Raw genomic sequence first — 23,371 nt, forward strand, 5'->3', positions numbered from 1 at the left:
ACCTTGCGCTCCTTCCATGGACTCAACATGCCTCTCAGCAAATAGCTTGGCATGTCTACTTTCCAAAAAGGGGTCATTTGGGGGGTGTTTGAACTGTCCTGGCAGCTGGTCGATGCTTGGAGGATTAGATACCCAAAACAGAGAGATTATACTTGTTATTCCTCAGTACATGGTCAAGAATTGATTACATCTATTTTGCCTATCACACTCTCTGACCACACCCCAGTAATGACTCAGCTGGACTTACCCATAGTAGAAACTAGGGAAAGGGCCTGTAAACTGAATGAGTCTCTCATTCAGGATCCCAAAATAATCGAGAAGGTAGAGAAGGAATTGGAGAGTTTTTTCGTTATTAATGACACACCGGAGATTTCACGGACTACTCCATGGGAAGCGCATAAGGCTTACATAAGGGGGATATTGATAGGCATTAGGACACAAAGAAAGAAGGAAAAGAAGGAAAGGAAGAACCAGCTATTAAAGGAAATTACTATTTTGTAACAACAAGTTAGATACAATGGCATTCCAGAGCAGCAATAATTAATTTAGAAAAGGGGAGAATTAACAACGCTTATGGAGTATGAGACAAAAAAGGCATTTCATATAGTGATGAAGGAAAAATATCAATGGGGAAATAAACTCGGGAAATGGTTAGCAAGAGCAGTAAAAGAGAAAAAAATGCATCTTATATTCCTAAAATTAAAAACAAGAATGGGCAAATAGTACACTCATCCCCGGATATTGCCCAGGTATTCCATTCATATGATAGCCAGCTGTACAATGTCAGACATAATAAGGAAGGTAGTGAAAGTAAAAAGGAGAATCCGATGGTGAGGAAATACCTGAAAGAACTTAACCTCCCAAGGCTGACCGAGGAAGAGCTAGAGGATCTAGAGGCCCCAATTACACAGGGGGTAGGATGGGCAATAAGGAATATTGCTGGAATCTGCTGAAAGGCAGTCACAGGTGTCTGCTAATGAGGTCAGCTGATGAATTCCTTCCTGTGTCTTACTGGCTTCTCTGTTTAATATCTACATACCAGGAAGAGATGAAGTGTTATAGGAAATATAGCAAAAAGTGCAGAGAGAAAACACCTATTATCTTATTAGTATTCCACCGGTAGAAAGGCTCATCATCACAGGTAGGTTTATGGGGCATTAAGGCTGACTATTGAGTGTAGTTTTTGAATCTCTACCTGCATTGATTAGATTGATCGCATACTGGAGATCTGCCTATTCCAGGGGAAACTTTTGGATATACGCCTATTTTGACCTACCCTAACCGGAGGTCAATTTGTTCTGGTAAGCAGACACCCCTTTTATTTGATGCACGTGGTGATTTCTTTCTTCCTACCTTGATCCCATCTCCTGGTGCTGGATTTCTTGGTTCTCAACCTTTGGGTTGTATTATCATCATTTGTGGGACTTTTCACTGAAGTGGATCTTCTCAGCATTTGTGTTTATACATGTTGGCGCTGTCATTTTATTATTATTTATGATCTTTATTTGTTTATGTACTGGCAGCCTTCTGATTTCTCTGTTAATCATTTGTATCAATGCACAGTGTGACCGAGCGCGGCTGGTTTTGTATATATATAATAAGGAATATTGCCCTGGGGAAGATTCAGGGCCCTGACGGACACTCTAATATGTATTATAATAGGTTCCAAAAAATTTTAATCCATAAATTATGTATGTATTTTAATACAGTTGGGAAAGGAGATCATTTGAGAGAAGAATCTATTCTTGCTTACATAACCCTCATTCTTAAGAAAGGGAAATACCCATCGACACCGACAAGTTATAGACCAATCTCCCTATTAAACACTGATATAAATATATTTTGCAAAAAATATAGCAGAAAGGCTAAAACTCTTATTACCAAGATGGAATCATAACGATCAGGTAGGTTTCGTTGTGGGGTGAGAGGGGAGGGACAACTACCTTAAGTCACTCCTATTGATCCATGAAGCGAAAGAGAAGGGCACCCCAACCGTTTAACTGTAGGTTGATGCCGAAAAGGCTTTTCGATAGGGTCGATTGGAGCTTCATGTTGGAGACTCTGAGGTACCTAGGTATTGGAGACAGGATGATGTGTTGGATTTCTGCTCTCTATTATCACCCTAAGGCAAGAATAAAAATGAACGTCAGTTTTGTTCGAGCATTATAACAGAACTAGGCAAGGATGTCCCCTTTCCCCTAGGCTGTTTGTCTTGATCTTAGAACCCCTACTGGTAGCAGTGCGTAAAAATACAGATATTAAAGGGGTGTGAGTTGGGAACAGAGAATACAAAGTGGCAGCATATGCAGATGATGTATTGTTTTACATAACCAACCCTAGGTTGACTCTCCCATTGGTGTTAGGGGAATTGGGGAGATACGGGGAACTTTCAAATGTTAAAGTAAATATAGCTAAATCGGAAATTTTGAATATTACAACATCAAGGAAAGAACAACAGGCAATTCAATTGAAATTTCACTTTGTTTGGTGCAGAGAGGAATTGGAATACCTTGGTGTTAAATTAACTAGTTCCCTAGCAACCCTATTTAAGGCCAATTACATACCCATATTGAATAAGGCGAAAGAACAACTGAACCGTCCAAGACATAGACCCCTCACATGGTTGGGTAGAGGCAACGCAGTAAAAACGAACATTCTCCCCAAATGTATCTATATATTTTAAATTATCCCAATATCCCTCCCCTAGGCCTACTTTAGAAAACTAAGAGCAATGGTATTAAAATATGTATGGGCACATAAACATCCTAGAATTCCCTATGCAGTATTAATTAAAGGGAAAAGGTCTAGGGGTTGCAGCGCCTGATTTTAAGAAATATTATCAGGCAATCTCTCCAGCACGAATAGCAGATTTGATTCATAATAAGGAAGGCAAGAGTTGGGTGGGAATTGAAGGTACACAAAGTAGGACAGATCTGGGAAAGATGGTCTGGATTCCACGGGCACATCAGGATGTGGCCAATAGCACAAGTATGTTGACTAGAAACATGCTAGGAATATGGGATAGTTTACATCAGGGGTGTCCAAACTTTTTTCAAAGAGGGCCATATTTGATGAAGTGAACATGCGTGAGGGCCGACCATTTTTCCTGACATTCTTTGGACCATTAAAATTAAATGCAAATGAACTATTTTATGCAAAGTTTATTGCAAATGGCATACTTATCATTTTATCACATGGATGACAAATCTAAACAGGTGTTAAATCACTCTGCCTTTCATATCTGAAGGCCAGATGAAAAAAAAAAAGCCAGGAAGCTGAAATATATGCCAGGAACATTGTAAAGTTCATTGCATACTGTATTATAATAAGGGTTGTCTGTCAACTTTTAAGTTCAAAAAATATGAACAGGAACAGAACACCCAAGTATACATGTTGTGTTCAAATATGTTTATAACTGATTTAGGCCAACTGACATTAACTGAGATTTTACAATATATTCATCTCAATTCAGAGCATGCATGCTCCCTAATCAGTCACACAAGGGTTAACCACATATAAGCGCTATATGAACCCACCGATGATGATTATTGATGGCAGCAATAATAGTCATGAATGATGCCAATGTAGTAAATAGAACATTGAAAAGTTTTATTCAAAATCAGTTCCATCCATGTATGTATGAAACAGCAGTACACCTTGTACAATGACCCCCGCTGGATCTGCAATGGTGAAGCCAAAATAAGGGGTTAAAAACTCGCAGCTTGGTGACCATTGCATTTGTGTGAAGGCATAAAACCAGCCAGGAACAATGCAGCAGTGTGGACAGTCCTCAATCCTGGACAGGGAAGGGTGGAAAAGGGGTCGCACAATGCCCAGTATAGGAGGCAAGGAGGATCACTATCTGAGCCCGCTCTGATCAACCACAATGAGTGCCAACCGGGAAGGGGACCCAGACGTGACGTCAGACTCTGGGGGAAGGAGGATGAAAACGAGGCTTGAAACACTATAGAGCCGCTGGTGATGAGAGGCATGTGCAGTGACCCAATGCAGGAGAGCCAGGGGAGCGTGAGGAGTGCCTGCTTCTCGTATGGTTGTCCTGACAACTTTTCATTTTTCTATTTACTACATTCATTCATTATTATTATTGCTGCCATCAGTAATCATCATCGGTGGGTTTATATAGCGCCTATATGTGGTTAACCCTTGTGTGACTGATACTTTTTAACATCCCTCCTGGTGTGTTTTGTTCCCACACAGCTGCTACTTGACCCCCAGGTGTTCTGCTAATTATCATGGAGAGGACGCTGGTCCTGTCATACTAGCGCCGGATTTATTTGTGTTTTTTAGTGCTCCCTAATCAGGCTCCCTGATTAGGCTCCAATGCCATATAGAGCAAGGTATATAAAGCTGGCGGGAGCGGGCGGTGGGTGTTAATAATAGTGTATTCACAAGTAACAGGAAAAACCAAAATTGGATGTAGCGGGCCAAGATGAACCATCATTTTGAGTACAAGTCATTCAAAACAGTAGCATATATAAGAGGATGTATAAAATTAATGGTAAAATAACTAATATGGCATACGTGCAGTCCTGCGGCGTTGAAAGGGGGTCCTGAGCAGTGCTCTGGGATTCACAGGGGTCACAACAATAGATTTTTCCAAATTACCTGTGGGGCCATATTAAAGCAGCTTTGGACATGCCTGGTTTACATAGAAAAGTGCACTGGGATTATAATGCACCTTTGATTGAAATTATTTTAAACCAGGGAAAGAAGATTATTTATATTTTGTTAGATGGGCAAAAAAGGAAGAGATACTATTGTAAGGTGTAATGGTAGGAAATGTGCACATTTTCAGAAATAACACAAAAATGGGGGAATATGCCACTTGATGAATGGAGATATACACAATTACACCACTTTGTGCACTCCCTCCATTGGAACACTTGAGCACTTTATTTATATATTGAATCACCATAAGTACCTTTTGAAATGTGGGTATGCGTTGATCTATTATGTAAAGTAGATAACGTATATGAATTTTAAGATATAGAATTTATATGAATTTATACATTCACCAACATCAGCTATTTATTGTTTGATTATATGAAGTATTTTATGATATTTAATCAACACATTGGAAATTAGTGGAATTATTTATTAAGTTATTTATTTATCACTGAGTCACCTTATACTACATATAACCTCTGAAGCGCGGTACTTCCCCCCCTTTTTTATCTCATATCTGTAACTGTGTGGTTAACAGCATTAGTACTAGCGGCATCAAGGGTACATACATTTATTGCCTACAGGACAGCGCGAGAATCACACCCACATATACATACAGTATAACAGTATATTATAAAGTACAGTAAAACAGTAAGAACAGAAAATTAACTCAATAAAAGGACAACTATTTTGTATTTTTTTTTTATTTTTTATTGTTTTACACTTTTTTTGTAACTGTAAAAAAACTTTAAATGTTCCAGGCTTGGGTCTCTCAAAATTCAATAGCCATCTAACATCTTTTGAGACCCTGTGTGAAAGTGTGCCCTAGACTGTGCCATGCTGTATACTATACTAATACTCTACTAGTGTGTGGCATCGATGGAAACAGTCCCCAATGCAGAGACCAGGTTGGCCAGGACAGGAGGGACAAAAAAAGCGTGTGTCACGCCTATACATTCTCTACAGTCACAAAACCTTCTATGGTGTGCTCTTTGGGTAGGGGTACCAGGGAGGATATCCGGAAAATGCCTCTCATGCAGCCGGCTGACTGCATCTGGATTGTGAATTTGGGCCACAGCACCTTCTGGATACAGAAGGGCTGTGATGATCTCTTCCTGGAATTCTAGGACGGATCCACGTCTTCCTGACACTTTGTATAGCACATAAGTGTTCAGCAGAGCCAATTGGAATAAGTATACAGACACTTTCTTGTACCAGCATCTGGCCTTATGGGCAATTAAGTACGGCGCTATCATCTGGTCGCTGAAGTCCACCTATACCATGTTAAGGCTGTATTCGTGGACAAAGAGGGGCCTCTCAACAACACCAGTCGCCGTTGCAAATTGGACTGTGGTATCTACGTGAATGGAGGACAGAACGAAAACATTCCATGTGTCCTTCCACTTCACTGCAAGCAATTTATTACACTTCAAGCAGGCTCTCTCCCCCCATGTAAGTCGGAAATCTACAAGCCATTGGGGGAAGCCCAGAGGATTAGGTCGCAGGGTGCCACATGTGCCATTTTCAGAATCAAAAGGATGACTAAAAAGTGGAACGCTTGTGTAATAATTGTCCACATATGAATGGTACCCCTTTCCGAATAAGAGTGACACCAAGTCCCAAACAATCTTGCCGCTGCTCCCTATGTAGTCTGGGGAGTTGTGGGGGCTCCACATTGCTATCTTTTCCCTCATAAATCCAGATACTACATGTATAGCCTGTTGCCCTGTTACAGAGCTTATACATCTTGACCCCATTTCTGGCATGCTTGTGCTTGCTGGGGAGAAACTGTTCGAAAACAAGACGGCCAGAAAATATAATCAGGGACTCATCAACGCAGAAAGCTTGTTGGGGCATATACAAGGCTTTAAACTTTTGGTTGAAGTGATTTACGAGGGGCTAAATTTTGTGGAGTTGGTCATATCCAGGGTCACCCTGTGGACAACAGAATTCATTGTCATTGAAATGCATGAACTGCAAGATTTGCTCATATCTAGTCCTGGCCATGGCAGCAGAGAACACGGCATATGATGAATTGGGTCAGTGGACCAATATGACCGCAACTCACTCTTTTTAATGCCCATGATGAGGGCTAGGCCCAGAAGATTTTAAATTCGGAAACAGTAATGCGTGTCCATGTAAATTCTCTGGCAAGGGTCAAATTTGGATTTGCGGTAATAAATTGATCGACATATAATTTGCTTTAGTCCACAATAGATCAGCACAGATCTTCTGTGAAAAACTGCTCATAAAAGTCCAGGGCAGTAAAATCAGGCTGTTTGCACCTGAATTCCTTGTTGTCCAATAAATGGGGGAAGTACGGTCACTGCAGAAGTGGTGGGCTCCCAATCAGGTTTTGCAAGCGCATCAGGAAGGACACTATAGGCTTTACAGGCCTGTCTTCGAATTCTTGGTGGCTGCGGGACGCTACTTATGCTAGCCACCGCACCAGCTTGAACTGCAGTTATGGGACTTCCCACATCACCAAGTGTTACCGCAGTGCTGGTTTGACTATGACCAGGGTGTACTAGGCCGCTTGTGCTTGCCAGTTCACCAGAAGGTTGACAAGCACTAGTACCGATGCTCTGCTGCATACAAGATCCCTGCGATTGTTGCAGCTCAGCAACAGAAGAACAAGGTCAGGTACGCCTGACCATAGCAGGGACCATTACTCCATCATCACATAGCTATCTGTCAGAGTGCTGCTGTTCTCTACAGGTTCGAATACTGAGCCCGATTCTGACAGTAAGGGTTCCCTATCGCTATCATCTGTCATGCTCAGCATCATGTAGGTCTCTTCACTAGTGTACCTCTGTTTGGACATTTTGTGTGACTCACAGGTAAAAAAGCACCTGGTTGTCAAGGACTACGGTTTGAAGCGATACCAAAAAAATGTAACTGCCAGTGCTAGCAGAGATCAGGCCTGGCTCTGCTAATGCTGCGATTTAGTGTGCATTGGAAGTGACAGTATTCTGCTGATAGTGCACTTCTTGGGGGCTGGGTGGAGGGGCTAAAAATTATTACTAAATATGCGGCAGGCAATCTGATGCTATCCTGGGTTGGCGATAACTAATGTTAACGCTAACTGATGTCACCTGTGACACTAATACAGTGATCAGAAAAAATCCACCAGCCCCCGCACCCCCCCGCCTCCCGCTCTGTCACACTCTGCATAGAACGTGGTAGTACAGGGCTTCGCCTGGCCAGCCGCATCACTTATTCACAGAGTTTTGCTGATCATGGGTGCAATACTTTCCAGGCTCCAAATAATAAAAAAAAAAATAATAATAAATGCACATTTTTTTTTACCTGAAATCCTGATCAGCATGCCATTAACACTTTTCAATCAAATAATTTTGTTTTTCAAAAAGATACCTCTTTTGAGACCCAGTGACATCATCATTGGGCGTGTCTCGGCCACCCTTTGCCAGGAATTTGGTGAACGGGGCTGGCAGTCTCCTGCCATCGTCACAACATTCTGCCTTGGATCTTTTATTAAAATCTTAAGGGTCCATGTGCACTGGCTTAAAAAAAGAAAAGAAACGCTGCTTCTACAGGAGTTTTGTGTTTTGCCTATAGAAGCAGCTCACTGTTATCCTATGTGTTCATGCAGATTAGAATGTTTAGAGGCACGCTTTAAGCTCAGCATGTAGAGGCATAACAAAATAAAACCCCTTCTAGTTTGCGTTTTTGATTGAAGCTTTCTGACAGAAAAAACGCTATACTCTCCTAAGCTCGCCTAAACTGTACAAAATCACACTATATATGAGGTTTTTTTTTTTTGCCAAGGCAACTAGCGTTTTTTTAAGCACAGTGTGCAAGGAGCCTCAAACTTATGGGTCCCACAGATAATTGACCATCCAACTAGAGGTACCTAAATATACATTCACACAGAGCTATCTCCTATTTAGCGGACAAGGGCAAAAGGAATTGTGGATGTGTATTTATACAACTCTAGTTGGATGGTCAGTTATTGGTGCGACCCATGAGTTTGATGCTTTCATAAAGATCTACCTTCTGCATTTTGTGTCCCAATATCCCTCTTGCCTGGAGCCTTCCCAAATACTTTTCCCATGGCCTTTTTATCTGCTCGTATTACCTTAAACCGAGGTGCACCACCATATGAACATATCTCCCTCCTAAGCAGCACCTATGATATGCTGTTTATAGAGGATGAAGCAGGGTACTACTTTGGTGGAAACTGTAATTGTTGTTGATACTATATTTGTGATATGATCGTGCAAAAAAGTCGTACACATACTTAGATACATGGTCTTGTTGGCCTGCTGTAAATATATTTTGATTGAAAATAGTACCTGAAAAGTCCCTATATTTGTAGATCTTTTTTGTATTATAGCATAATTTCTCAAGATGTGGTGCATATTGATTTTTTTTACGCCACGTTTGGTTGTCAGTTTATGAACTTGTACATGGAAAGCATAGCTTCTGAATGGAAACTTCCTGGACTACAGGCAATGTTAACAACATTCTGATATGTTTACTATAATGGGCTTTAGACGTATCACTGTGTTCTGGCTTTGTCAGTGTAATCACATTCTTCCTGTTTTATCTGTCACACAGAAATCCAACAGTCCTCAAACAAATGGCATTGGTGGTTCTGGAAGAGCATCTGTTAAATTAATACAGAATGGTCCTCAAGGTAAATCATTTTAAATATGTTGTCTATCTCAAAGCCCTTGAGCCAAAAATGCATCAACATTCATTATTTAGACTACTGTTTACAGACGAAAGCTGATCTCTGATTGGCTGCTATGGTTTATTGCACATTAGTGGCCTACTACCAGTACTGTATTAACTGTATCTTGTTTAATATATTTTCATTATCTAAATGAAAAGCAGTTAACTCTTTAAGAACCATGTTGTTTTTGCAAGGGTCCATGCTACTTATAGTTTTACATTGCGGTAACATGTGCAGTTATGTGTGATTTATACTACAATGCACATTAACACAGATTATGTGGTGTTAGCACCTTGCGGTGCTATTAATTTTGAATGGCACCATTCATTATAAATGACATTCCAACTCATTAAGGCAGCACAGCTCTGACACATATATGTTGCAGTGTTGTGTATTGTGGTGCACTGAGTCCGGAAAAAAACACTACATTTACATTTGTGATTCAGTCCGGTGAGTTGGTCATTTGAACTTGCTGCCCTAAAAGAGAAGAATAGCCAAAGCTATTTTGACTCTACTTCTCCTGTAGGTCACAGGAGTACCCTTCGTTCCGCACCCCTATGACCCATTTTCAGATGACAGTGGGCTGAAGTCCACTGTCAGCTGACGTCACTCAGCTGATCCAGGCTCTGCATAGACTCCGACTTAAAAAAAAAGAGAAAATAATTTACTTGTGGGTTTTACCAAAAGTTTTTTTGTGCATTAATTCTCCATGTAACCGGTGTGGAAGGGGGTGTTTCCTTTCCTACATACTTTTTGCAATAGTTGTCCCTCTTTTCTATCTCAGAAAGTTGGAAGGTATGAATACCCTTGAAGAAATTTCCCTTCATTTCGAGTCCCAGAGACACAACAGAAAATTGAAGGAAATCTCCCAAAATTAGGGAAATTCCTTGCTTAAAGAGTTGTCCCCAAAACAGATGTCTGTAAAAAAAGAATTCCATTCATCTTTTATTCTTAGGGCAATACTAAAATTCTGAATTTCCCGTCACTTTCTGTGTTTAGTGAAAGTGTTCAGATGGATGAATCTCCCCTATGGGGAAACAGGTCCAAAAAAAAATACTTGAAGGAGGGCCTAACCCTTTCCCACTATCCAAAAAAAAAGAAAAAAGGAACGAGTAGGAAAAATGTTCAGTGATTCAGTCATTGTTATTTGGGGGGGCGATCAGTGATCGCATTGTATTACATTTTTTGTTTAGGTACATGTTACGATAGCCGTAGACATTAAATTATCCTTACCCGATTTGGCTAATTTTATCTAGATTAGATGTCCTCCATGGATTTGGGTACAAACAGACCTCCACAGATATCTTAAATGATCACAGGAGAGAATAATTATCCGCTACATTAAATTTTTTAGATAACCAGTTGCTAATATTTTCAGTTATATATGTAAGCACCAGAGATGTTCTTTAATTCTCCCAATGCCCATAAATATGTGCACCCTGGTAATCTATGTGTGCACATTTATGGAAAGGTCCTTCACAAGAATGATCTTGTTACAAGTCTTTTATGATCTACTTACCATACAGTGGCTGCTGCTTCCTAAGATACTGTTGTTACTCACCCAGTTCAGTAGCCTATGCTGGAACAATTACTTCCCATGATGGTCCTTCACACTGGATTTGACCTTGCACATGCCATCTGAAGGTCTAGATCAGTACTACTCACTTGATCTCAAGTTTTCCATAGGATCCCCCTTGCTATCTGGTTGTTTAAGTCAGTGGTCCTCAACTCCGGTCCTCAGGGCCCACTAACAGGCCAGATTTTAACTATTACCTTGAGGAGATGCAGACTAGAGTACTGCAATCACTGAGCAGCAAATGATATCACCTGGAATGTATTTCAGTTATCTTGCAATTCTGGCCTGTTAGTGGGCCCTGTAGGCCAGGGTTGAGGACCACTGGTTTAAGTCAATTATACTCACTTTTACCTCGCATGTGCACCTATGGACAGGTTCCCTAAATTATCTATCTATATATATATATATATATATATATATATATATATTGTATATACAGTGGGTACGGAAAGTATTCAGACCCCCTTAAATTTTTCACTCTTTGTTATATTGCAGCCATTTGCTAAAATCATTTAGGTTCATTCTTCTTCCTCATGAATGTACACATAGCACCCCATACTGACAGAAAAACACAGAATTGTTGACATTGTTGCAGATTTATTAAAAAAGAAAAACTGAAATATCACATGGTCCTAAGTATTCAGACCCTTTGCTCAGTATTTAGTAGAAGCCCCCTTTTGATCTAATACAGCCAGGAGTCTTTTTGGGAAAGATGCAACAAGTCTTTCACACCTGGATTTGGGAATCCTCTGCCATTCCTCCTTGCAGATCCTCTCCAGTTCTGTCAGGTTGGATGGTAAACGTTGGTGGACACCCATTTTTAGGTCTCTCCAGAGATGCTCAATTGGGTTTAAGTCAGGGCTCTGGCTGGGCCATTCAAGAACAGTCACGGAGTTGTTGTGAAGCCACTCCTTCGTTATTTTAGCTGTGTGCTTAGGGTCATTGTCTTGTTGGAAGGTAAACCTTCGGCCCAGTCTGAGGTCCAGAGCACTCTGGAGAAGGTTTTTGTCCAGGATATCCCTGTACTTGGGCGCATTCATCTTTCCCTCGATTGCAACCAGTCGTCCTGTCCCTGCAGCTGAAAAACACCCCCACAGCATGATGCTTCACTGTTGGGACTGTATTGGACAGGTGATGAGCAGTTCCTGGTTTTCTCCACTTAGAATTAAGGCCAAAAAGTTCTATTTTGGTCTCATCAGACCAGAGAATCTTATTTCTCACCATCTTGGAGTCCTTCAGGTGTTTTTTAGCAAACTCCATGCGGGCTTTCATGTGTCTTACACTGAGGAGAGGCTTCCGTCGGGCCACTCTGCCATAAAGCCCCGACTGGTGGAGGGCTGCAGTGATGGTTGACTTTCTACAACTTTCTCCCATCTCATGACTGCATCTCTGGAGCTCAGCCACAGTGATCTTTGGGTTCTTCTTTACCTCTCTCACCAAGGCTCTTCTCCCCCGATAGCTCAGTTTGGCCGGACGGCCAGCTCTAGGAAGGGTTCTGGCCGTCCCAAACGTCTTCCATTTGAGGATTATGGAGGCCACTGTGCTCTTAGGAACCTTAAGTGCAGCAGAAATATTTTTGTAACCTTGGCCAGATCTGTGCCTTGCCACAATTCTGTCTCTGAGCTCTTCAGGCAGTTCCTTTGACCTCATGATTCTCATTTGCTCTGACATGCATTGTGATCTGGATGGTCTTATATAGACAGGTGTGTGGCTTTCCTAATGAAGTCAAATCAGTATAATCAAACACAGCTGGACTCAAATGAAGGTGTAGAACCATCTCAAGGATGATCAGAAGAAATGGAAAGCACCTGAGTTAAATATATGAGTGTCACAGCAAAGGGTCTGAACACTTAGGACCATGTGATATTTCAGTTTTTCTTTTTTAATAAATCTGCAACAATGTCAACAATTCTGTGTTTTTCTGTCAGTATGGGGTGCTATGTGTACATTCATGAGGAAGAAGAATGAACTTAAATGATTTTAGCAAATGGCTGCAATATAACAAAGAGTGAAAAATTTAAGGGGGTCTGAATACTTTCCGTACCCACTGTATATATATATGTGTGTGTGTGTGTGTGTGTGTGTTCAGCCTGAGCAAAAGTTTCCTAGTGTTCCTGAGTCCTCGTGTTCACTCTAAATCCTGTTCCTGTTTCTAGTACCCTGTTGCTGCATCCTGTGTCCGATACCCTGCTCCTGGTGTCCTCGCCCTTGATATCTGCTACCCTTCTGACTGACTTCCAGCTTATGATCCTGCATTTTTTGTGTCTACCTACTTACTACGTCTGCCTGCTGCCAGCCCTGACTTCTGGTCTGCCTCTGACTACACACCTGCCTGATGACTTGGTGCTTCACCTTCAGCTCATTCTGCCTGTCAACTGTCTCCATTGATGCAAACCTAGTGTTCACTTGGGAAGTCTGCCTCACATGCCCAATGCCCCCCTTGAGTGGTGCCCTGGCCAGCACCAGACTTTTGCATCTTTAGGTAACCCCCCACACATCTGTGGTAGACAAGGGACCTTCAAGCTCAGTATGTGACAGTTTGCTCAAGCCATGGAGTCCATTGGCACTTTCCAACAAGGTTTGTTTTGGGGTCCAAAAGAATAGGGCAAAGTTGGACAACATTTCTGAATCGCTCCAGCAACTTGCTCAGCTGTTGGCTTCTGTAACAACTCCACAGCTGGCTCTATAGGCCTTTTAGACCAGTAGCTACAGTATGCTGACAGATGCCAGATCACTATGGGTGCATTCTCATGCACCTATCTCCAGGAACCCACAGCTCTGCCTTGGCTTCTTGAACCAATGTCAGGTCAAGTTCAAATTGCTAACTGGGAATTTTCCTTTTGACATGACCAAGGTTCTCTACCATTTTTTCCAGCCATGCTTTTACCTAGCCATGCTTTTTCCAGCATCTAGAGATTCTCTGCTGCTTGACGGTATACAGTATGATTCCACATCCTTGCTTCAGAACTGAATTGGAACAATGAGTCCTTGATGGTAGTGTTCTGGAAATGCCTATCAGAGTGCATCAAGAATGAGTTAGCTCGCATCTCCCTACTATCCTGGATCATGTTATTTAACACTGCATTAAGTGCTCACATTCGGTTTTAGGATAAGACTAAGAAGCAACATCTGACTTAGCAGACCTTTCACTTGGCTCCCAATTTTCAGCATACTCTGATCTGATCTTTGCCTGTACTGCGCAGAGAAAGTACATTTTGCTGGCTCCTACCCTCTGAAGAATATTAGCAAATCTTCCCAGAAGACCCCTAAGCTTTAAATTCTTATAGCAAGACCACTTTCCTGTTCTGAACTGCTATAACAAGATCAGCTTCTAAGCTGAGGCCTTCCTGGACTCCTGGTCTACCAGAAATGTTATATATTTGCCTTTGGTCAATGAGCATAAAATTCCAAATGTTCCTCTTGTCAAACTGTTTAGCAGATTAACATTTGAACTACAATTTCTGGTAACATCCTCAATATCAGGATTCCTGTTTTTTTTTTATTTTTTTTTTTTACTTGGATGATCCTCACAAAGACAGTTTCACTTCTGAATATACCAAAGTCCTTCTTGTTGCGGACCCTTGTATTGTTAGTGGGCTCACATACTGACCTGGAGAGCTACCTACATTCAATATTGCATCACAAAGCTTTTTCCCCACTCATGCCTTGAGTATCACTTTAACTTCTCCATCACCAGGATTGCTTCAACCCCAGTGGGACTTTAAAGGGTTGTTCGGAATCCCCTCCTCTAGGATTCTGTTTCCCCTCATTGCCTTAGACTGAGGCACTATCCAAGTATATGAAAGAAAACAAAAATAGTTTTCTCTGCTCTTGCTTTTATTACAGGCAGCTGAATTAATTATCTGTAAAACAAATACCTTACCTTATACTGTTCAATTAAATGCAGGAGGCTGGACTTAATTTTTCACTAAACTGGGTCTACATGGGGCTTACAAACTCATTCACATTAAAAAGGGTGATGAAAGGAAAACCGCTTGTAACACATAATTGCTCTGTGAATTATAATATTTTGCAACCTACAATGTCTTTTTTATGTATTTTTTTCCCCTTTATTTGTACCTTTTTGATCAATCAAGCCAGAAAATATGTTACTGTCAACTTCCTATACTAGACCAAGCTGTCCAGCAAAAGTTGCAGTTAGAGCAGTGGTCCTCAACCCTGGCCTACAGGGACCACTAACAGGCCAGATTTTCAAGATAACTGAAATACATCCCAGGTGATATCATTTGCTGCTCAGTGATTGCAGTACTCTAGTCTGCATCTCCCCAAGGTAATACCTAAAATCTGGCCTGTTAGTGGGCCCTGTAGGCCAGGGTTGAGGACCACTGAGTTAGAGGGTTGAAACAAATCATTTAACACTGACACTTACTGTGTGCTTACAATGGTCAGCTTTTATTCACTTATGTAAGATCTTTAATAAACAAGCAAAAAATTGGGGGAGCAAACCCTGAACATGTATATCTAAAGCCGGTGCAGCTATGGACCAAGCAACATGTATATTAAAAAAGAATAGCGCAACCATGTAAAAGAAATGACTATCAAATATGGAGACAATCCATAAATAAAAATGGGGATTTAGTCCCACCATATGTCTATATCGTGCTCAAGCCCACCACTGCGTCAAAGTACCCCATTATCAGTGGGTCCTACACTATCCATAAAAAAGGGGTGAATCCAGCCTTTCTAACCCTTGGAGACAACACTCCTTGCTGGGAAAGATGTGCTAATGCACTACAGGGGACTCCTCCTATATCTACTTGATAGTGGACACTGATAGAGTACAGGTGTGTGTGGGGGATGGGGTGCTCAACCTCAGAAGTCTGGATCTGTAAGATCTTTATCCCAAAAGGAAAAAAAATGTTGCTGTAACTGCTTAAAAAGTTTTAGCTAGTTTTCGGCTTTCGTGTATTACTTTCCAGCTCACCAGTTGAAAATGAATGAAAAAAGCCTAAATAAAACTCAGTACCACATCAGCGATAATTGCGAGAAAACCAAAACAAAATTGTGGGGGGGGGGGGGATTTTTTATGTGGATTTTACAGTTACCAAAAGAGACAACAAGTTTAAAATTAACAATAATAATTTGATATACAATTAAAAGCCAGTGGACCATCCTAAAATAACACATGATGGTATACAAGTGGTCCCCTTCTGTTCTTAATTTGAATTTGTTTGTAAGTCGGAACAGGTCCATTTTTTAAGTGTAGCTCCAGCCAAAATAATATTTTTTACGTTTTTTGGATAGCATAGGGAAGGGTTAACACCCCTTTAACATTTGTTTTTCTGTCTGTACCCCTGTTCAGAAGATTTCACTTCACTTTCTGTCCCTATGACAACTGGATTTTGAAAAAATTGGGTTGTTGCAGAAACAAGGTGATAAAGCTTCGGAGACACCTTTTTTTTCCATAATAACTCTTACAGGAGTGAATTTCCCTTCCTAAGGGTAGATTTTCTGTCACTTCCTGTTGTCTCCCTCCATTTGTAAGTAGGAGTCGTTTGTAAGTTGGATATTTGTAACCCGGGGACCGCCTGTACATGTAGGTTTAAGCATGTCCATTCCCAAAAGAGAAAGGCACTTAATGAGATGTTTTGAGATGTTTGTTATGAATAAATCATCAAAATGCAGATAACTGTCGTAGCCAGTGGTGGAGCGACTATTCATTTTTCAAAGCAATTCGAAGAATCTACCTGCTTCTTCAGGATGAAATGTCATCATATTGATAGATTGTCATACAAAATGTTCATGCATGTGCTATGGCCATTAAAAGGGGCAAAGCCACTCCCCAGGTGGACACGGGCAAGAGGGCAAATAGCACAAGGTGAGGACGGAGAGCAGGGAAACTTAGGTATTCTTCCTGTTTCAAGTATTTTATTAAATAATGCAAGTGAGAAACAACGTTTGACATACAGAATAATGCAAGGTAATGTAGGAAACTTAGGTATTCTAATCAAAAGCAGGATAATATTTCTCAATTAAGAGGCCTGAATAACTGGTAAGTAGCATCAATCATATCAATGAAGAGAAATCTTGCCAGTGATAGAATAAAGCAATTAATCATATTGTGATCATAACACCACAAGAGTACGAGACTATCGCTATAGCAGTGGTCACCAGTGTGAGTACTGCCCCATGTTTTGGGACATTTAATTTTATCCAGCAGGGTACTTGCATAGCTGCATTTGTCTAATGGTGCCTGATGGTATTAGGATCCATTATTAGGGTATTTTGGGTTCTGGCTTTACCTTGAGGAATACTCTCCAGGATCAGTTGGGCAATTGTTTCATACTATTGTGGTGTTATGATGAAAATATGATTAATTGCTGGGACAAGCTTTAGTCTATTGCTGGCAAGAGTTTGCTTGACTGATATGATTGATGCTACTCACTAGACAATTCAGGCTATCTTAACCACTTGCCTACTGGGCACTTTCACTCCCTTTCTTGCCCAGGCCCATTTTCAGCTTTCAGCACTCCCACACTTTGAATGACAATTGCGCTGTCATGCAACATTGTACCCAAATTATATTTTTATCACTTTTTTTTCACAAAAATAGTGTTTAATTTTGGTGGTATTTAATCACGGCTGGGTTTTTTATTTTTTACTAAAAAAAAAAGAAAAAAGATTAAAAATTTTGAAAAAATATTTTTTTCCTAGTTTCTGTCAGTAAATTTTGTAAATAAGAAATGTTTCTCCATCACTAATGTGCACTGATGAGGTGGCACTGATAGGCTACTCTGATGGGCACTGACGAGGTGGTACTTAGGGGCACTGATAAGGTGGCACTGATTAGGTGGCACTGATGAGGCACTAATATGCCGCACTGATGGGCACAGAGAGGTGGTACTGATGGGCAGTGGTGTATTTAAGTTTTGTGCTGCCCTAGGCCTGACTAAACTTGTTCACCCCCTAATTTACATATGACCCACCCCTTCCTGTAAAGGCCACACCTTTTACTGTTTACGACCTGCCCTGTCATCTGTGAACCACAGACCACAAGTCTATCAGTGCCCATCAGCGTAGCCTCATCAGTTCCCATACGTTCAGCCTTATTAGTGCCCATCAGTGCAGCCTTGTCAGTGCCGCCTCATTACTGCCCATCAGTGCAGCCTCATCACTGACCGCTTTATGGGGGTGCCAGACCGATTTGCCTCCTGGACTCTGCCCTCTGGCCCAATTCACCCCATAAGACTTGCACTATATTAAAAGTGTAGCGCAAGCCGGCGGAGACCCTTTTCGTGCGGGACCCTTGAGGAAGCTGTTTTTTTTTTTGTGCAGGGTGCAAATTTTTTGCTGCCCCCCTGCAAAGTGCCGCCCTAGGCCTGGGCCTTGTTGGCCTAGGCCAAGATACAGCACTGCTGATGGGTACTAATATGTGACACTGGTGGATACAGATAGGTGGCACTGATGGACATTGATAGATGGCACTGGTGGGCACTGATAAGCGGAACTGATGGGCGACACTCATGGGCTGCACTGATGGGCAGCACTGATGAGCAGGCACTGATGGGCACTGACTGGCATCACTAATGGGCATTGATTGGGGTCACTGATGGGCACTGCTGGGGCTTTACTGTAATCAGGCCACTGATGAACAGTGCTCTAATTACCTGTACTGATCTCCCCTGTGAGGAGATGTCGCTGGTCAGCTCTCCTTGCCACACACTCTGTCAGTGTAGGCGAGGAGAGACAATAAACGGTATTTCCGCATTTACATGTGTCTAATCACAGCCAATCACATGAATAAAGAACAGCATCATCGGTTCTTTATTGAGATCAGGGTCGTGCCATCTCCTAAGAACAGGGGACAGCCGCAATTGTCACGCTGCATTCCCCCGCGGGCATGCGAGAGCAGCGGTTCTGAGCTGACTTCAACCCAGAACGAGAGCCGCACCGCTCCGCCATCATTTGACGGTCGGTGGGAAGTGGTTGATTGGGAAATATTATCCTGCTCTTTTTTGATGACAAATCCTGAGTTTGGAGGGGGGCATTTCCCTTCTCTCCTCCCCGTTGCTATTTATCCTCTTGCCTCTGCGTCCACCTGGGGGAATGGTTTACCCCTTTTTTTGTAAATTTCTTTTTATTAAGTTTTGTACAAGCAAAACAAACGACAATAAAAATAAAAATCCGGCTCCCCCCAACATGGGGGTACCACACATACACAGTGAAAAAGCAAAAACTGTGAACCCCCCCCCCCCCCCAACCAACCCAGGCAACCCAACCCCAATTGAACAAATACTTCACAACCAAGTCATAAAGATAGGACCCTAATGGTTTACCCCTTTAATGGCTACCACACACGCATGGATATTTTGTATGGCCATCAATTGATGTGATGTCATTCTGTTCTGTGGAAGTGGATACATTCTGTGAAACTCAGTGAGAATTGGAAGGATGCTCCGCCATTGGCTACAACATTTATCTAAGTATAGTATAAGTAATTTTTTTTTAAACATATAAGGGTATCAATTGTGTTAGAAATTCTTCTCTTTTTGGAACAAACATGCTTACATCTTTATGTACATTGATGTTATACCATCATGTGGTGTTTTAGAAAGCTTTGGTCCACTAGCTTTTAATTGTATGTCGATAAATCATTGTAAATTTTAAACTTGTATTTCCATTGGTACCTGCAAAATCTGCAAAAGATTTTTCCCAAGCTGCATTATATTGCATGTTTGCTTTTGGGTTGAATACCACTTTAACCACTTTAATACAGGGCACTTCCACCCCCTTCCTGCCCAGGCCAATTTTCAGCTTTTGGCGCTTTCACACTTTGAATGATAATTGCGCGGTCATGCAGCGCTGTACCCAAAGAACATTTTTATAATTTTTTTTCCTACAAATAGAGCTTTCTTTTGGTGGGATTTGATCACCTCTGGGTTTTTTCTTTTTTTGCTTAACAAATAAAAAAAGACCGAAAATTTTGAAAAAAAAATGTTTCTTTGTGTATTTTAAAAATTTTGTAAATAAGTATGTTTCCTCCTGCACTGACAAGCACTGATGAGGGTGCACTGAGGGGCACTGATGAGGCAGCACTGATAGTCACTGATGAGGTTGCACTGATGGGCACTGTTGATGAGGCACTAATATGTAACACTGATGGGCACTGATAGGTGGCACTGATATGCAGCACTGATGGACACTGATAGGCGGCACTGATGGGAAATTATAGCAGAACTAATGGGCACTGATAGGCAGCACTGATGGGCACTTATAGGTGGCACTGATAGGCAGAACTGATGGGTGGCACTGATGGGTGGCAATGATGGGAACGATGGGCTGCACTGATGGACACTGATAGATGGCACTAATAGGCAGCACTAATGAGGCACTGACAGGCATTACTAATAGGCACTGTTTGGAATCCCTAATAGGCACTGATTGGCACCTTTAATTAGCACTGATTGTCATCCCTGGTGGACTCTAGTGGGCATCCCTGGTTGGCTCTAGTGGACATCCCTAATGGGTCTGCACAGATAATCAATGTGCTGATTATCAGTGCAGACACCCCCTGTCAAGAGAGCCCCCGATCGGCTCTCCTCTACTCACACCTTGTCAGTGTGAATGGAGGAAAGCCGATAAACGGCACTTCCTGGTTACGATGTGACCAGCAGTGATTGGTCACAGCTGATCACATGGTAAAGAGCCTACGTCATAGGCTCTTTACCGGGATCGGAGATGGGGTGTGTCAGAATGACCACCTATTGCCGCTCTGAGCACACTCGAAGGTGCACGCGAGCGGCTTATCCTGCTGGACGTCATATGTCGCCCAGTCAGGATAACTTAACCACTTTCTGGCCTTCATGACACATGGTCATGACCTCAAAACTAATTGGAGGAAAGTTCAAAACGAACCTTAGAAAGAATTATTTTACTGAAATGATAGCTGATGTTTGGAATAGACTTCCAGCAGAGGTTGTGATTCAGGCAACAGTAAGGCCTCTTTCACACGGTGCGGACTTACGGACACGGGTGACACTCGTGTCATCCAGTCCGTATGTCGGCATATCATCCCATTCGTTTGCGGATGATATACGGACATAATGTATGTCTATGGGATTGCGGATGTCAGCGGATGACACCGTTGACATCCGATTTTGCATCCTTTCTGTTTTTTAAACGGAAGAAAAATAGGGTTCTGTTCCGTTCCAAAAAACGGAACAGAACTGAAAGGATGCAAATCGGATGTCAGCGGATGGTCATCCGCAATCCCATTGACATGCATTATGTCTGTATATCACCGGCAAACGGATGGGATGATATACGGACATACGGAACGCCCGTGTGAAAGAGGCCTAAGTGGTTTCAAACATGTTTGGGACAAACATAGATCTATGCTAAGACAAAAGGAGGAAAGAAAAAAAAGAAAAAAAAAATACAAACCATTTATATAAAAAAAAAAAAAATAAGGGCAGACTCAAAGGACCACTTCTTTTTTTTTCTGCTGTCACTTTTCTATGTTTCTAGGAGGTTACTTGCAGGTTCTTTGTGCCTGGCTGGTACCAGAACACCCATGGTTAAATGTTCCTGTGGACTTAATAATGGAGTTGCCATCTTCAAAAGAACTAGTATTAGGTTGGCTTTCAAAACTATTTTTAAAATGCCACAGTTTGTACACCCAAGAAATCTACCTATTGCACCCAGATTAGCTTGAAATTTTCTCAAGGAGATTTTCTTGCCTGCCCTGCCCATCCAAGCACATTGTTCCAAACAGAAGGGTAAAATTCCACCTCTTCTTTCTTTCCCATCTTTTGGAATTTCAGTTTGGATTGTCATCTTTCTATATTCCACATTCCATTGCTCAAACAAAGAGAGTGAACTAGATCCTAGGACATTTTCTTCATTCTATGTCTATATCCCCGATAACTGGGTGAATCTATTTCACTGGCCAAAGTCTGTTCTTCTTTGCTTACAGCATTTATTCCAGGATACTAGGGATCAACCAATATCATTTTTGCATTGCCGATACCGATATTTTGGTCATCGTGTATTCGTGTATTGGTATCGGTCGATATGGGCCGATATTTTCGTACATTTAAAAAAAAAAATGTTTTTTTTTTTACTTGACAGGTACTCTTGTGGAGGGTCTCCAGGTGGGACGGAAGACACGGGTGGGCCGCAGAAGGTGGCGGGAGGGGGGGGCGTCCCCTCCCGTCCCCTACCGCTCCTTTTAATGACAGTCGAGTGGCTTCTCAGCTGCATCGGTTGTCATTACAAGACAGCCGACCATCGGCTATGGACGCCGGTACCGGGGTGATGCCTCTAGCTGCAGGCATCACTCCGGTACATGCACTTTCTGAAATATCGTTAATATCGGCCACTTTGATTGGCCGATTTCGATATATTGGGGAAAGTGCATATCGGCCCCCGATAATCGGTCAACCCCTACAGGATACCCACTCCTGTTTTCTCAGCCTTGGTAGTTCTAGCAGTGTCTACTGTCAGAGCTAAGAATGTGTGGAAGGCCGTTCAGAAGGTTTCTCCAACAAAAAGTGGGCTGCTAGTTAGATGAGGTCTGTACCTTCCCCACTTCTTTCTCTAATGACAAAGTGTGTCTAAATATATTTGTCTTTCAGCGCTTTTAGTTTTGTTTGCTCCTCAGTTCATTGAACCTTTTACAGTTTTGGCATTGATTAACCTAGTAACTTACAAATTTAAATTGAATCCATGCCTTCATGTCCATAACTGATTCCATATATTCCTCCTCAAACTAGTAATTCTGAATCAGTAGCCCTAAAAGTAAATCCCTCCTGGTCCAGGATCTCAGTTTTTTTGAATGGCAGCCTAAGATATCTTGCAAGGGCTATAGGATTGAGGGGCTCTTCTGGGTATTCAAGAAGAACTTACACGCTCTTACAATGCACAAGCTGTTGCTCCTACAGTACCCTAAAAATAAGGCAGGAGGAGAGTAAAAGGTTGGGGGCATTGTTTTTAGTTATTGGCTTAACATTTATTCATCACAGTAGTTGCTCAAAAAACATCCTAAACATTTTGTGGGCCAAGAAGCCCTCTTCTTTAGGTCAACAATACCTTGGTGCTGGGTCCGCAGGTTGAAACTTGTGAAGTCCTAATGAATCTTTTCCAATTGCTCTAAAGCCACACCTGACAAAAAGGTTATTCTTACAGGGAGAACAACACAGAGTAGGGGGAAGGGTGTAAGGGGAGTGGGGTCAGGGGGAAAGATGATTTTCAATTTGGGCTGCCATCATGAAGGCCAAATCTATTGTTGGTAGTGCAGAAATTTCAAAGCTTCAATATTTTAGAGTGCTTGTCTAATGTGTTATGTAGTCTACCTGTTAGGGTGCCCATCAGCTTTATCTCTCTAATCCAACTATATATTTATGTTTTAGAGGCAGAAGTTATTTGTTTCAGTGCTGTTTTCAAACTGA

The 23,371-nt window shown here is 41.8% G+C and overlaps 1 protein-coding gene across 2 annotated transcripts in view; it reads left to right on the forward strand.

Annotated features, from left to right (window-relative positions):
• Positions 1 to 23,371, forward strand: part of PLCB2 (phospholipase C beta 2) — a 354,260-nt gene that overhangs the window by 292,036 nt on the left and 38,853 nt on the right. The window contains exons 24-25 of one of the 2 annotated variants that reach the window (XM_082275010.1): positions 9,268 to 9,346; positions 13,118 to 13,324. In XM_082275010.1, coding sequence (XP_082131136.1) covers positions 9,268 to 9,346; positions 13,118 to 13,173 — 135 coding nt within the window. In that variant the 3' untranslated portion in view covers positions 13,174 to 13,324. Of the gene's footprint in view, positions 1 to 9,267; positions 9,347 to 13,117; positions 13,325 to 23,371 lie in introns of those variants that run through there. The other variant, XM_082275009.1, reaches the window with a different exon arrangement.

The sequence above is a fragment of the Pelophylax lessonae genome, assembly GCF_965119305.1.
Source record: "Pelophylax lessonae genome assembly, chromosome: 13".
In the NCBI taxonomy this organism is placed as follows: domain Eukaryota; kingdom Metazoa; phylum Chordata; class Amphibia; order Anura; family Ranidae; genus Pelophylax; species Pelophylax lessonae.